Source organism: Enhydra lutris, unplaced genomic scaffold (assembly GCF_002288905.1).
Source record: "Enhydra lutris kenyoni isolate GAN:26980312 unplaced genomic scaffold, ASM228890v2 scaffoldscaffold9, whole genome shotgun sequence".
NCBI lineage: Eukaryota > Metazoa > Chordata > Mammalia > Carnivora > Mustelidae > Enhydra > Enhydra lutris.
Genome location: NW_019154093.1, coordinates 23802270 through 23818196, shown reverse-complemented (window position 1 = coordinate 23818196; position 15927 = coordinate 23802270). Strand labels below are relative to the sequence as shown.

Genomic DNA, 15927 nt, shown 5'->3' with positions numbered 1-15927 from the left:
AAACAGCCTCAAGTAGGCCTGCTCTGGTAAGATAGATGGAGGTAGGAAGGGGAAGGCAATTTGCCAAAACTCAACTTGCCAGACAACCTGCTCACTGAATTCCCACATGCACGGATCCTCCTCACGGACTGACTTGGGAACGCAGGCGCCTCGTAGAGCAGCCACAGGAGAAATGACCAAAGTAAGGTGTTGGCACAACAGAAAATGACTTTAAGGGAACTGGGAAAAATACCAATTTCAACTTTAACATTCTCATATTAAATACTGAAATTTTGGCTGTTTTCCTAAGAACAGCTTTATCTTCCTTGGCTAAATTCAGGAAGAAAATATTCACATGGAGAATCAGTAAATTCGGGGAACAAATGTATTCATAGGAGTAACATTTATATTCAGTAACTCACTACATTCAAAAATAACAAATACGTGCACATTTCCCTAAGAAGAGCTGGCAGACTGGGTGAATTCATCAAACTGGCCGTTCCATGCCTTCCCCTGAAGCTGGGAGGGGGCCACCAGCCCCCTCAGCATTCTAACCCCCACCAAGTGGTCCCGAGCCTCCTATGGGGATACAGAATGCCACAGAACATGGTCTAAAAATCACTGATCTAGGAGCACCTGGGTGGCTCAGCTGGTTGAGCGTCTGCCTTCAGCTCAGGTCATGATCAGGTCCTGGGATCGAGCCCCACAGCAGCCTCCCTGCTTCTCCCTCTGCTCTGCCCCTCCGCCCCCCGTGTGCGCATGCGTGCACTTGTGCGCATGCTCTCTCTCTTTCAAATAAATAAATAAAAAGAAAAACCAAACACGGAAATTTAAAAGACAAAAAAAGAAAAAGGGGAAATTAAAAAAAAATAATAAAGAAAATCACTGATCTATCCCAGAGTGTAAATGCATGACCCACACCTCAAGTACCCATGTTAAGAGGAGGAAAACTGAGGCCTAGAAAGGAAGGGACTTGCCCAAGGTCACAGAGCCGGTTGGTCCAGAAACAGGACCTAAACCCAGGCCTCCAACTCCAGTTCAGGCTCAGTCCCTCCGGAGGGCTCAGAATGCCCTCAACTCTGACACCCGCCCACGTAACTGCACTTCCCCTCACACCGCCACCCCCACGCCCCGCTAAAAGCCAGCAGGGGCTGAGCGTCAGGGAGGACGGCTCAGCAAGGGACACCGGAGGGCCCCGCTTCCCCATCAGGCCTGAGCGGAGCGCACTACCCCACCCGCACCTCAGCCCTCACCGGTAGTGCTTGTCCCACTCGGGCCTCCGAAGCAGGTCCGAGAGCAGCAAGAAGGCCTGGGTGGCATCCACATGCACCAACATCTCCATGTGAAAGGACAGGAACTTGTCTTCCTCCAGAGTGTACAGGCGGACCTGTATGGGACAGAGGGCAGCCTCGGTCCCACACCTCCTCCCCAGGCTATGCTGGGCCATGGGGTGAGCTGACTCCAGGCTGGAGGCCGGGGCTGGAAGCTCAGGGCTGCCACTGACTTGCTGTGTGACTGTGAGAAAGCTATTCAACCTCTCTGAGCCTCAGGCTCATCCCCATGGAAATGGGCCGCTGGGAGAATCTGGCACAGGTGGACAGGAGGGTGTATTAGGAAGCAGTGACTAAGGCAACAACAGAAAGGGTCCTCAGAGCCAGGCACCTGGTGAAGACCCTAACGTCACAGATGAGGGGCAGTGACTCTCCTCAGGGCACAGGCAGAGCTCATGTCTTCCCTCAACCCAGGCTTGTCCACTGGCCCTATCTGCGCAGGGAGGAAGGAGCAGAGAGAGGGAGGAAGCAGCAGGGCAGAGAATAGCAGAGATGAGGGGTTGGGGGCTAGATGGTGGGTGGGCAGGAGAGAAAGATTTGGGGGTTCTCCACTCCAGGTACTGTGAGAGCACCGTGTTTCTCTAACTGGGATAGTTTCATGGGAGAAACCAATTCCTTTTAAGAAGGTCGGTTAAGGGGTGCCTAAGTGGCTCGGTTGGTTGAGGGACTGCCTTCGGCTCAGGTCATGATCCTGGAGTCCCGGGATCGAGTCCCACATTTGGGCTCCCTGCTCAGTGGGGAGTCTGCTTCTCCCTCTGACCCTCCCCCTCTTGTGCTCTCTCTCTCATTCTCTCCCTCTCAAATAAATAAATAAATAAATAAATGTCGGTTGAGCATCTGCCTTCAGGTCAGGTCATGACCTCGGGGTCCTGGGATTGAGCCCTGCATTGGGCTCCCTGCTCAGCAGGGAGTCTGCTTCTCCCTCTCCCTCTGCCCCCTCCCCCACTTGTGTACTCTCTCTTGCCCTACTCTCTCTCTCAAATAAATAAATTAAATATTAAAAAAAAGAAAGAAAGAAAGAAAGAAATCCCCCTTGGACATGAGTGGTTTGAGAGAAGTTCTGTTGCTTAAGGTCAGCCATCTGGTGGGTGGGGCCAGCTACCTGGTTGATCTCAGAAGACAGCACCCAGTTGTCCTTGGCCACCAGCATCTTCAGGGAGGAGACGTTGTTGTAGCTCAGGTAGACCTGGACAGAGCACACAGAGAAGCTTCACCTTCTCCCCTTCTGTGGGGGCTCTGGGCCAGGAGGGGACATTGGGCAGTGAAGGGGTGAGAAGCGGGGGTGGGTACCAGGCCCTGGGCCTCGGGATAGGAGGCCCAGCCTTGGGCAGATTCACTGTGTGACCCTCTTCTCAGGGCCTCAGCTCCCTCCTGCCAAACGGGGACAGAGGAAAGCCCTTTGCTAACTGCACCAATCTTGAGTCATGACATGGTATCCTGTCCCCCTCAGGCCTACTTTCAAACCCATTCTGACAAGAACAGAGAATCAGTGACCCCCCCCACCCCCAACACGGGCCTGTGGACTGTCCCCTCAGAGCAGAGGCCTTACCTGGTTGCTAGGGTCCCAGGGGACAGAGAGGGGCATTTCTGCCTGTTTACAGGATACGATGTACTTCCTGGGAGAGGGAAGAGAACCACCATGGTCCCTGGGGAGCCCACGTCTTTCAGAAGACTTCGCTTCCAGTGCTCAGCCCTGCAGCAGGGGACTCCTGTCCAGCCACGTAAACAGGCTGGGCACCCAGAAAATGGGAGCTGAGAGCATACGAACTCATCCAGAAGCAGAGTGAAGCCAGGGGCAGGGTGCTGGGGGAAGGCTCGTTTCCCATGCCCTCGCAGAGCAGATGGCCTTGGCTGAAGCAGCTTTGCCCTCGTGCCTCAGTGGGCTCCTCCGTACAGTGGGGCTGGGCATTGCACCTGTCTCATAGGGTCATCATGGTGGGGAGGGTCGGCCTATGGTAAGTGATCTGTAGATTCACACTTCTCCTGTCCACACAGATGGCAAACCCCAGCATATTTCCAGCACTTTCCAGCGTGGAAAGTGCTTCAGCAGCCATGGGCCACACCAGGCTGTGCGTCTTGAGCAACTGCCTCTGTTCTCAGGACCTACCCAACACTCATCGCGGTCAAGGGAAGGAACCCAGGATTCAGAAGTGGCCAGACCCTGCCAGGATCAAAGTCTCACTCCGCCCATCATTCCCATCTGTATACCCATGGCCGCCTAATCCCTCTGCTCAGTGTCCTCGCCCAGACATTGGGTCAGGAAGACCACTGGCTAGTAAGGCTGTGTGGACGTAAAGGCCCCAGCCCAGTGCCTAGCACAGGGGCGGCACTGAAGAAATGCCAGTCCCTGGGGCCCACGGAGCAGGCGGACAGCCCTGAACCTGTGTCCCCTCCCACCACCTACACTCACCTGTCCAGCCGGATCTTCTTCCTGGCGCTAGCCTCTCGATAGCGCCGCTCGCCATCCTGGGGAGAGACGCAGGGACAGACTGTGCTGCGGGCCGGGCGAGCACCCACATTACTGTTGCCCCCCAAGGCATGAGGAGGCCCTGCAGCCCTGACGTGGAGCTCGGGTCTCACGGGGGCAGCCCAAGGCAAAGCAACCTGGACAGGAAAGGCCTGAGTCTCTGAGCTGCAGCCCCTGCTTCCCCCAGACTCTCTGAGTGACTCTGGGAGCACCACCTGCACTCGCTGGGCCTCAACATCCTCCTCTCCACAAGGGGATCGCAAAGGGCACAGACAGTGCTAGTAAGAACCCACGCTTCCTGGGCATCTGCTGCTACCCGGCACGCTTCTGAAGCGCCTTCCGTGCAGGTGTCAAGCCTCGCCACAGCCCTCTCAAGTTGGTATTCATCTTACCCTCATTTTGCAGAGGAGGAAACTGAGGCACAGAAAGGTGGGTGGCTTACCCAAGGTTGTAGATGTAAGGAGTGGGGCCAGGAACGGAACCCTGACAGCCTGACCTGGAGTCCAGCCTCTTAACTACTGCTTCTGGTGTCTCCCCACTCATGAGCATTACCTGGCCCAAGCTGAGAGTGCCTGTGAACTATTCGCCACCCCTCCTCCACCCCTCCCCCGCAGAAGCCCAGCTGTGGAGTGGGGGTCTTTCACAGCCAATGCTTGGCCCTGTGAGGTAGGCAGGGTGGAGGACCATCCTGGAGAGAGGGAATGCCTCTCCAAGGTCACCCCTCGGCACCCCCAGAGGGAAGCCCCAGGAGATCCAAGACGGCATTTTTTAAGAGACGGGCTTTGAACCCAAGCCCCTGACTCTGGTCTCTATGCTTCTTGCTCTCCTGTCACCTCCTCATAATGGTCACCATTTACTGAGTACCTATGGGGCTCAGCGCCCCTCAGATACCCCCCACATCCCCGGGAGGCAGGAGTGCAGACACACCTGCTGTATGGGCGGAGACTGGAAACTGACAGAGGGCGCCCACTAGAACACGGCAGAGAGGGCTTCCAACTCACATCTGACCCCAAAGCCAGCGCTCCTCTGACTCTGCAGGCTCGCTGAATGCCTGCTAACACCTAACTGAGCTAGGCCCATCCACGGCGCCCTGTTCTTGCAGGCAGACCAGGGTGCCTGCCTTGCACAAGGGGCGTCTCTGTGGGTCATGGGGCAAGCTGGCTGTGCCCCCGCAGAGGGGCAGGGCTGAGCCCATCACTTTCCGGCTACATCAGGGGCTAGCAGGCCCCACCACCCTTGGGCAGAGAGGGAGGGGAGGGGAACTGGTGGTGGGGCAGGGTGCCACTCACCCCCGGCTGGGGACGAATCCAGGGCAGTGTCCGAGGCTGGTCATCCGCGTCCAGGACCACGAAGGTCATGAAGGCACTGTTGATGTGCCGCCGATGGCTCTCAGCCTCCTGGCGGTAAGCTTCCACGCACACGCCCACCTCCATGCTGAAGGGGAAGGAAGGCCGCTTCCATGCTGGACCCACCTTCCTGAGCGCATGCCCCCTCCCCAACACACACACGTGCATGTGTGCACACACACACTCCTGCGGCTCTCCCAGCAGCCCAGATCAGAATCCCTCTGGTAGGAAACCCAGAACTGTTCCCTTCCATCACTGTTTACAGAGCACCTACTACAGGCCTGGCCCTAGGCTAGTCACTGGGGCCCCAGAAAGGAATACACTGGTTCGGTCCGTGTGCTCATGTGCTAACAGCTGGGGAACAGGGCACTAAGCAAGTATATACACACATGTATGTACGTGTCTATGTATATATACTATGTAATGGAATAAATGTATATAACACGTACACACATATACGTAGATATGTACATATCATGTATATAAAACACATGTAAACTGCAAAGGATTCTGGAAGGACGTGAGTACTTTTTCCTACTTGGAAATAATGCTCCCTACACACACCTTCACGAGGGCCCTAACAGCTGTGCTCCCGACAGCTAACTCACTGCTGTTTCATGGCTTATAAAAAGCAGCCACCCCTGTGCCCCCCTCTCAGGAAGCTTGATGATCCCAGCATGTGGATGTTATGCAGAGGGTGAACCAGGACCTAGGACAGGACAGTCACTGGGCCAAGGTCCCACAGCAGCCAGGAAGGGAAGCTGGGCTGCACTTGCAGTTGCTAGTTCAGGGCTCCCCACCCCAACCCACCCACTCCCCCACCCCCCCACCCCACCCCACCCCTGCTCCCTCCACCACCCCTCCCCCACCACAGCTGCAGACCGTGTGTGGGTCAGACCGTGAGGAATGGCCAGAACAGTGATAATGCTGCCCAGCACGGTTCCTGTCAATGTGCCAGTTAGACCGTACTGAACCCTCACAACCGCAATGTCATCATGCTGAGCCTCATTTCACAGGCCAAAGAACTGAAGCTGAAGTGGGGCGCCTGGGTGGCTCAGACGGGTGAGCGTCTGACTCTTGATTTCGGCTCAGGTCATGATCTCAGGACCGTGGGGTGGTTTCCTGTGTGGGACTGAACACTGAGCACAGAGCCTGCTTGTGATTCTTTCTCCGTCTGCCTCTGGTCCTCCCCAGACCCCACCCCCACCCCACCCCCTCCAACCCTGTTCTTCAGGCTCTCTCTCTCCCTGAAATAAATGAATAAACAAACAAACAAACAGCATAAATGTTAAAAAAAAAAAAAAAAAAAAAGAACTGAAACTCAGGGATGTTGAATAACTTGCCTAAAGCCACACAGCCAATAAAAGGTAAGCCAAACTTAAACCCAGGGAGCCTGGCTCCCTCACTTTTTTTTTTTTTTAAGACTTTATTTATTTGACAGCATGAACGCAGAAGGGCAGAGGGAAAGGGAGAAGCAGACTCCCCCCTGAGCAGGAAGCCTGATGTGGGGCTCGATCCCAGGACCCTGGATCATGACCTGAGCTGAAGACAGATGCTAAGTGGACTGAGCCACCCAGGTGTCCCATTGTTCCCTCACTTTTAACAACTCCATTATGATCTTTGAAATCAACAAAGATACATATTTAAAGTAAGCTTTCTCAGAAGTATCTGATTCATTCCAAATTAAGGACTCTGGGAAGGAATTATTGTTTTAGGAGAAAGGTATGGAAAGACTTGATAAATGACAGAACACTGGCAAGAGAGGGCCCTATGATGTGAGCACAGCCCAGAGGCAGGAGCCAGGAAGAGAAACAGAGACACAAGGAGCATAGGGAATGACTGGAGACCCCAGGAGCCACAGGGCTGGAGAGCCCAGAGCAGGGAACAGCAGAGCTGCATCTCGGTCATGGTGAGGGTGCCCTGCTGCTGGGCAGGCTTTAGACTTCATGGGCCTTTTATCTGCGGCATTGGCAGCTTTGCGACTAGGTCCAAAAGAGCCCTCAATCCCAAGGGGCCCTGGTCCCACTCCTTACCTATGCTTGAAGGCGTTGTTCACGATGGCCTTGAGCACCAGGCGGTCCCCAACCTGGGAGGGGCCCCGGAAGTGGAACATCTCAATGGCCTTCAGCGTAGGGTGGGCACGGCACAGCCGGCTGGAGGAGGCCAGGGTTGGGGAGACAGGACAAACGCCCCAGTGCTTTAGCCACAGGCCTGGGCCAACCTTTCCCCCTACCCCCAGCCACAGACCCAGCCCACATGCACTGCCCTCTGGTCCACCCACTCCCACCCAACCTGGGATGCTTCTGCCCAGGGGAATAGAACTAAAGTCCCATTTTGCAGCTTAGAACACTCAGGTCTATGCAGCACTAGCAAGCAGCTGAGCTTGAGGTGGAAGATGAAAGGACAGGGCTTGGGGCTAATTCCTTCCCCATTGTTCCCCAACCTTTACACCCCAGCACCAGCTGCTTCTACTATCTAGAAGCCCTCCCCTTACCCAAAGCTACTTGTCATTCAAGGCTCAGCTGAAGAGCTTTCTCCAGGAAGGGTTCCCTGACTATCTGGGCTGTGACCCTCCTCTGAGAGCTTACCGTACACGCACACGCAGGTGGGTCTGCCCAAAATGGCATTGTTTGTACACTGGGTCCCAGGGGGTCAATACAGGGGAGGGGCCGTGTGGGCCAGGCTCTTTAGAGGTGAGGAATAATTCCTCTGGCTCAGGAAGATGTGGGTTGAGGAGGGCACTCCTGGGAGAGGATAGGATGAGACAGGACTGGTAGGACAGTCACAGGAAGCAATGAGGTCTTGGCTTAAGTGGAGCTGAGGGCAAGTAAAAGGTCAGCACCAGGTCAAGCTGAATGGCCAGCCCAGGGCCCGGATGCCACACTAAGGCATCCAGACTAACCTAACTAACCTAACTAACATCTGGACTAACCCTGGGGTAGAGCGCACTCCCGGCAGAGGGAACAGAAACACAAAGCCCTAGAGGCAGGAGGGTCAGGCAGTGAGTGTCAGTTACCATAGCTATAAAAAAATACCCCCATATTTAGAGAACAAACCCCGGACAAGGGCAGAGATTCTAGAAGAAGGAAGGAATTGTTTTCACCTCTAGGGAAAAGGGAACAGTTAAAGAGGCTTCGTGGATTTTAGCAGATCAAAAGGAGAGGAAGTGGCCAGGAGCAAAGGCAGAGGATGGGAACGCGGAGAATGGGAACAGGGAAGGGCAGATGGCTTCAGGTGCAGCGAGCATAAAATACTGGAAGAAAGCAGGCAGGACCCAGCCAAGAGGAGGCCCTAGCGCTGGGCCAGGGGCATGGCATTTCCCACGCAGGTGATGAGGACCGTGTGGAGGAGGGGACGGCCAGCTCACAGAAAAATCACTCCACTCTGGCTCTCAAAGCCCTAGGTTTCCCCTGACAGAACAGCCAAGCTCCCGAAGCCTTGAATGCCAACTCCAAGCTGGGGTTTCTCCCCCTAGAGGGAGCCAGCCAAGGGAAGGAGGGAGAGAAAGGAGGGGAGGCAGAGGCAGCGCTCTCTCTCCTCACCTGGCTGCGATGGTGGCCACGTTCTCCATCCAGGCCATGATCTGGCCCCCAAAGGTATTGCCTTGGTGATTGGCATGGGGGGGCAGGACCAGCTCCACGCTTTCCACACGGGTTTTTTCTGCCGGTACCGTGCAGCTGCAGTCTCTACTCTCCAGATCTGACCCAGGAAGGGCAGAGGGAGAGAGTGGGAAGGGGAAAGGTTCTCAAGGGCAGACCCTCCCACAGGGCAAACCCGGGGACCCCTGCCACCAGCACTTCCAGTCACCCAGAGTCTTGTATCGACTAAGCACCGAGAGCGCCGGCCTCAGCTGAGGAACAGGAGGGCTCAGGATGAGGGAGGTGAGGTCGTCGAAGGGCAGGGGGCAGGACACCCACTTGTAGAGAAGACACACCTGGACACAACTTGGACAAGTCAGGGAACCTCTCTGACCCTCAGTTTCATCATTGGTGAAGGGGTATGTCAGACCCAACCCACGAGGTTTGTGAAGATGAAGTGAGATAGTGATTCCAGAGTGCTTGGCACCAAACTCAGGAGACAGACTCTCAGAAGGATAGTTCTTCCCTCCCTCTGCCCTGACAGGCCCTGTCCGTCAGGGGCAATGGCATCGGGAGATCCTCAGTAGGAGAGGCCCAAGAGCAGGCAGGGCCTTGGGGGTCAGAGGAGCAGATGCTGATATGACCCACCCTCCAACCCAAGGGGGAGCCGTGCATCTCCCATCAACCAGGAAGAGAGACCTCGTCAGGGACAGCCCATCAAAGAGGTGGCCGTTCACTGGCAGGCTGCTCCGAGATGCCACAGACAGGCACAAGGGGAGGTGGAAGGGGACCTGAGCTGAGATCTGGAGACAGGACAGGTAGGACAGTCATAGGAAGCAATGAAGCCTTGGCTTAGATGGAGCCGAGGGCAAATAATAGGTCAGCACCAGGTCAAGCTGAATGGCCAGCCCAGGGCCTGGATGTCGCACTAAGGCATCTGGACTAACCCTGGGGTAGAGAGGCTGTCAGGACAAGAGGGGTTTGGGAGGGCTGCAGTGGATGGATAGCTCTAGGGGGGTCTCAAAGACAGTAGGAAGAGCCAGGCCTCCCCAGCCACAGCCCCCAGACCCCACATACATAAGGCACGTGGAACTGGGAGCCCCTCTCTCTGCTTTATGGGGCCAACTGCTCGCACCTGCTCTCTCCCACTCTGGGCCGCTGAACTACATTTGAATTGTCCTACAGTTGCCTTGTCTAGGGTTCAAGGAAGACTCCACATCCTACTGCTCTGGAGATCAGTGAGTGAATCCAAGGTTACCCCCCTGGGCCTTTGCCCAGCCTGTGCTCTCCGTCAGGAAAACCTTTCCTTGTCTCTCCATCTGTTAAAATCCTACCACTCCACAAGAGATCTTTATGTGCTGGTATAGAACAATCTCCAAGATGTACTCTTAAGGGGAAAGAAGTAAGACACTGAACAGTATGTACTGTCTGTTCCCTTTTGGGTAAAAAGAGAGGGATAAATAATACATAGTATGCTTAAGTATGCAGGGAATCTTCTGGAAAGGTGCCCCAAAATGAGTAACTAGAGAGGACCCAGCTTCTGTGTAGGAGAGTCTCGCTTTTTATTCTATATGTTTATCTACATCTATATTATTTATGTATGTGTGTGTATATATATCTATATGTATATATATGTGCGTGCATATATTTTTATATATATAAAGCATACAGACAGATAGATGGATGGATAGATAGACAGATATGCTTTTTAAAAAATCCTACAGTCTTCAGCCATGCTCAGTAGTACCTTCCCAAACACCCCGAAACCTAAAGATCCAAATACAATCCGTGGATAACAAAGGGTTCCTCACATCCTAATTCCATCCTCACGGCTCCTGGGAACTGAACAAGATGCCCAAACACGCCCTTCCCTGAAGGAGACCTTGAGACAAGAGGGCCATCAGGCCAGTGAGTAGACGTCCCAAGGAGCCTCTCTTTCTCCCTTTGCCCAGTGGGGACTGAAGACAGAGGGGGGCACGCAGGATGCCAGCTGCCCTCCGCACCCCCGACTGCTCACCGTCCTGAATGACGCAGTTGGCCAGAAGGTCCTTCATGGTGTCCGCATACAGCAGCCGCATGCGCCGGCGCTCGGCAGCCACACTGTGCTCTGTTTTCTCCTCCTCTGTGCATGGCGTAGTCTGCTTCAGCTTCACCTGTGGGCGGGGGACAGCATGGGTGATGCTCAGGAGAGATCTCCTGAAGCAGCAGGAAGGGCTGTGCCCCATCACACACCTGGGGCTGCTGCTAGATTGTTACAAGTCTTCGTCCCCTCTCTGTCCCTGTCCTCCTGTCTCCACGCTGGCTGATTTGTCACTTTCATCCTGCAAATGTCCCCAGTCCCCTTTCTTGGGCAAAGGCACAGAGGATGCAGGGGGTGGGAGGTCCTATAGGACACGTAAGGGAATGGTGAGATCTGAAGACTCCCACGTGAGACGCACAGGGAGAGGTGGGGAAGAGGAACGAGGGAAGGTGCCTGGGGTCTGGCCACAGCTGGGGGAAGCTTTCTCTGTGAATTCCCTGAAGTGCCCCCTCCTCCACGCCTCTGCCAACACCCAGCCTCACAGCCCCAGTCCTGGCCTGCCACGACAAGCACCCAGGTGTAGTGCCCTACCTTGGAGAGCTCCCGATGGGCCACAAAGGTGGCCAAGGCCTTGCACACAGTCCATTGCTTCTCAGAGCACAGGTCCTCAGAGGCCACCTGGATGCCCACCTGGAAGGGAAGAAAAGGCGGGAGGAGTAAGGAGGGGGGAAATGGAGCTCCCACCCTGAGGCTCCACAACTCGATGGCCCAGGCCCGGCCTTGTATTTCTGTATCACCTACTGAGTCTCGAAAGCCAGAAACCTGAGATAGGTTCTGATTCTACCCCTGGATCCCTGGAAAGCCTTGGGCAAGTCACTTCTGTCCTCTGGTCCTTGGTTTCCTCATCTATAAAATGGGAGTAAGCACAAGGTGCCTGGCTGGCTCAGTTGGTAGAGCATGAGACTTTTAATCTCAGGGTTGTGAGTTCAAGCCCCACGTTGGGCATGGAGCCTACTTAAAATATGAATGAATGAGTGAATGAGTGAATGAATGAATGAATGACAGAAATGGGAGTGAGCATACCTAGGAGAGAATGAAAATGAGACTGTATCTAGGAAAGCACTTAAAGTGGTAAAATCTTGGCTACAGTGAAAAGACAGGCCTCTGGGGGGTGTCTGGGGTACCCAGAGGCAATCAGGACTCTGTCCTCAGTGGCCCCTCAGTAACCAGTGGCCTGGCTAGGGGAAGCTGCCCAGACCTGCCATCCACAGGTGGGAAAGACAGTCTCTCCCCCAGAACTCACAGAGCTCACTTAAGAACCCCACAGCACAGGAATCATGCTCCCACTTCACAGATGGGAAGACAGAGGCTGCAGGAGGTAAGCTAATGCAATGGCGTCCAGGGCTCTCCCTGCTCCAGCCCTGCTGCCTCCAGGGTCAGGCCTGGTGGCTGTCTTCCCCACTTTCCCATGATTACCTGGCTGCTGAACAGGGTCTGAGGGGAGGTGTGAAGACCTAGGAGGCTGAAAGTCAAGTCTCAGGTTGGAATTTATGTGACCTGGTGACCTGAGGCAAGTCTCTTCCCCTCCGTGGGCCTCAGTTTTCCCTTCTGTGTTATTGGGTATCAGACAGGAAGAGCCTTAGGATCCTCCCAGCCCTGCCAGCTGTTTCAGAAACCTGCTGCCTCCACCAGGGCCCCATGAGTGTGAGTGTGCCCAGGGGGCTGAGAAGGGAGAGGAGGTAGAAACCCCAGCCACCCACCCACCCACCGCCAGGCAGCAACCACCCCACACACCTCCATGCTGGAATTGAAGGCCCGGTTCACCTTGGCCTTGATATTCACCACTTGTCCGACACTGGGGAGAGAAAAGCAAGAGGTGGGCCTTCCAGAGGGGAGAGAGGGAAGGAAGAGGAGTCCTGGATACTTGCAGGGCCTCTGCTGAGGGGACCCAGCAAGGCAATGTCATGGCTTACAGACCGTGGTCACATCAGCAATGTCACTGAGTCCTCAAAGCAAGCTGGCAAGATAGTGTCAGCATCTCACTATACAGGTGGGAAGGTGGAGGCTGAAAGAAGTGGCATGACTTCATTCATCTCCCCTTATCCCGTGAATGCTCAAGCTTCTCTTGGCTTGTGGCTCAACAGTCCCCTCCTTGGGGGCCCCTGCCCCACCCCCTGTCACTCAAGAAGTTTCACCCTCTGATACTCCTTCCAACAGATGGGCCTCTGTCTCCCCCACAATCCTTAAGTTCCACCGGGGCCAGGATCACATCTGTCTTGCTCCCCCTTGACCCTTGGAAGCCTAGCACACAGCACAGGGTAGGTCCTCCAAAAATAGTGGCCTACTGAATTCATGCATTCCACATCTACTGAATGCCTACTAAGTCCAAGGAACTATAAACAAGAGGGTGAAAAGGAAAATGGGAACGTTTAAAAGATGCCTACTCTGTGCCCAGCACCGTGCATTGCCTCATTAGAGCCTCCAAATAAACTTGACAGGTGGGTTTAGGGGGATCAAACATCAGAGAGGGCAAGCTATCTGCCCAAGATCACCCAGCTAAAATGTAGCAGAGCCAGGGTTCTGTGGACTACCGGGGCCCCACTCTTTCCAGCTGCAGGGTTTTGTGGGCTACAGGGCCAGGGTTCTGTGGACTACAGGGGCCCCACTCTTTCCAGCTGTAGCCTGTCCCTCTGGAATAATTCCCATGTCCAGATAAACAGTCAGAATCCCTACAGGAGCCACCTCACCCGCTCTGTGTCTAACTGGAGGCAGCTGAGGGTGCCCCTCTGAAAGACAAGGAGGAAGAGCCAGACAGGGTCTGGGGTGACCTTGAGCAAGTTCTTTCATCTCTCTGTGCCTTGGCTCACAAACATAGAGAGCACTCTGCGAATTTCTTCATCAAATGTACAGCCTCCTCCCCAAAACTAGGCAGGGTCCCTTCCAACAGGCCTGCCTCTCACGGGGTGGCAGTGGCCACAGTGAGAAGAGTCACAGGTGCCTGGGTTCCAGTCCAGCTCTGGCATGACTGTCACACTACGGAGCTGTGTGACCTTGGATGAGTTGCTTTGTGTCTCTGAGCCTAGCTCCTTGTCTGTCAAGTACCAAGATGCACGACTACTGAGGGTCAAGTGAGAGGAGGTGTGACAGAGCCAGTGCCAGGCCTAGCCCCACAGCACAAGCTCCATAAATAATAGAAAGTCACGTTTGCCAAGGACTTGTCCATTTCTGTTTATTTTGCCCTCAGTCCTAATAGGCATGGAAGGACTGTCGTTTCTAGGAGATAGGTGCTGACACATGGAGGGATGAGGTGTCATGATGTCTGTAACTTACTTTCAAATACTTGAGAAAAGAGAGAGAGAAGTATGTGTATCTATTTATCCATATATAGATAAAGCATACTGAGAAAAAAAAAGTTAATTCTTGAATCTCACTGATGGTGATCATTGCACTATTCAAGTTTTCTAGAGTCTTGGAAGTTTTCATGATAAGAAATTAAGAAAAAATTTCCATGATCCTTAAAATAACAGTCTACTTTCTGTGGTGCTAAAGAGATGTTTGTGTCTCTTCTCTTCCTCCCCCTCCTACTCTTCCTCTTCTCCCTCTTCCTCCTCCTCCTCTTCCCCCTCTACCTCTTCTTCCTCCTCCTCTCCCTCCCATCCCACTCCTCCCGCTACCCTCCTCCTCACTAGCTTTCCCCAAAGCCAGGCAGACACCCATTTGAACTCCCGAGCTCCTCTTCCCTCCTGACACTCTTCCATCCCAAAGCTCAGGCCAAAACTGGCTCCTTCCCTGGGGTCACTGCCCAGCCTCCTAAGGGGCCCCCTCCAGCCTCTAGCTCCCCAACTCTGCCTCTGGGTGTACTTCACATCCCACAGAGGCAGCTCCCACAGTCTGAGCCCTGTGCAAGCCCTTCCCCAGGACCAATTTACTGGCGGGGGACAGAAGAACATATTAAATGACACCGCAGTGATGCTAACAGCAGAACCCAGATGGTGGAGAACTTGAGAGGGCAAAGAACTAGGTCTCCTCCACAAATAAATTGTGAGGGAAAAAGGAGAGATGGTGAGGGGGCAGGATGCTGGGGGAGGGGAAGCCCCTGTAGATAAAAAAGACTTAAGAGACACAGCAACCAACTGCAACCTTATCTGAATCTTGACTTGAACAACAAAAATCACTATAAAGCAAAATAAAAACAAAATCAGGAGACAGTGTGGGCCCCTGCATGCTGACCGGATATTTGACGTTCGTAAGACATTACTGCTAGTTTTGTTTAGGTGTAGCAATGATGTTGAGGTTATGTTTAAAAGTTCTTACCACTGAGAGATACATTTTGAAATATCTTTAAATGGCAAAAACAAAAACAAACCAAAAAAACCTTCTGCAGGTTTCCTCAGGGGCAGCTAGGCCTTTCCTGGTCACCAGCCTTGCTCCAGACCCATCCCCAGCTGGCCTTCCTTCCCAGGATCTTTTCTGGCTTCCCCTTCCACCCACACCCTCCTTGGCCCAGACTCACCTTCAGTTTCTGAGTCCTGCAGCAGGTCCATCCATCAACACATGCCCACTCCCTACTCCCAGTCCTCTCCTCCCTAGCTCCTCAGAGTGACAAAAACTGTGTTGACAGCAGAGACTTAGAACTGGCCCAGACACCACTCCCCTGGCTTTTAGAGGGGCACTACATATGGTGTTGATGGTATTGAAGCCAGCTCGAACACCTCTTCCAGGAAGCCCCCTTTGACTACCCTCTATGCCATCACACTCACCCCCAGATATATAGGAAATGTGGCCTGTTCGTTAAGGACAAGGCCAGAACACTGTGTGCAGCCCCCTGCAGCCTGTCCTGGGCCAAGGGCTTGGAATGCTCCTTGAGTCCCAGCAAAGCTAAATGGAGGCAAAGCCCAGCACAGGGTAATGAAGAGTTTTGAAACTAGTACAGACATTTTAGAAAGCAACCACAAAACAAAAAAACTGTGAGGTAATGAACTCCTCGTTCCTGGGGGTATGTGAGCAGAGGCTGAATGGCCCAAGCTTCTGACTCAGGCTTTGCCGAGGGACCTTGCCTAGAAACCTTTCTACAATCCAGTGTCCAATGGCCCACAGACAATGTCCAAGTTCCAAAGGACATGCACTGATTAAGTCTATTCCCTTCCATTTGGCAGATAAGAAAACTGAGGCCCAGAGAAAGAGACTGACTTCCCCAGAGACACAC

General features: G+C 53.9%; 1 protein-coding gene and 1 non-coding gene across 2 annotated transcripts in view; one reads left to right on the top strand and one right to left on the bottom strand.

The window, feature by feature from the left end:
- The window catches only part of LOC111143146 (acyl-CoA thioesterase 11), a 47291-nt gene that overhangs the window by 3178 nt on the left and 28186 nt on the right, over positions 1 to 15927 (bottom strand). The window contains exons 4-13 of the mRNA XM_022496648.1: positions 12516 to 12576; positions 11313 to 11411; positions 10719 to 10854; positions 8666 to 8822; positions 7157 to 7276; positions 5067 to 5211; positions 3721 to 3776; positions 2860 to 2926; positions 2413 to 2496; positions 1233 to 1366 (exon numbers count right to left, since the gene is read on the bottom strand). Coding sequence (XP_022352356.1) covers positions 1233 to 1366; positions 2413 to 2496; positions 2860 to 2926; positions 3721 to 3776; positions 5067 to 5211; positions 7157 to 7276; positions 8666 to 8822; positions 10719 to 10854; positions 11313 to 11411; positions 12516 to 12576 — 1059 coding nt within the window. The remainder of the gene's footprint in view (positions 1 to 1232; positions 1367 to 2412; positions 2497 to 2859; positions 2927 to 3720; positions 3777 to 5066; positions 5212 to 7156; positions 7277 to 8665; positions 8823 to 10718; positions 10855 to 11312; positions 11412 to 12515; positions 12577 to 15927) is intronic.
- Positions 11654 to 11726, top strand: TRNAK-UUU. The gene has a single exon. It is a non-coding gene; the product is annotated as a tRNA-Lys (tRNA).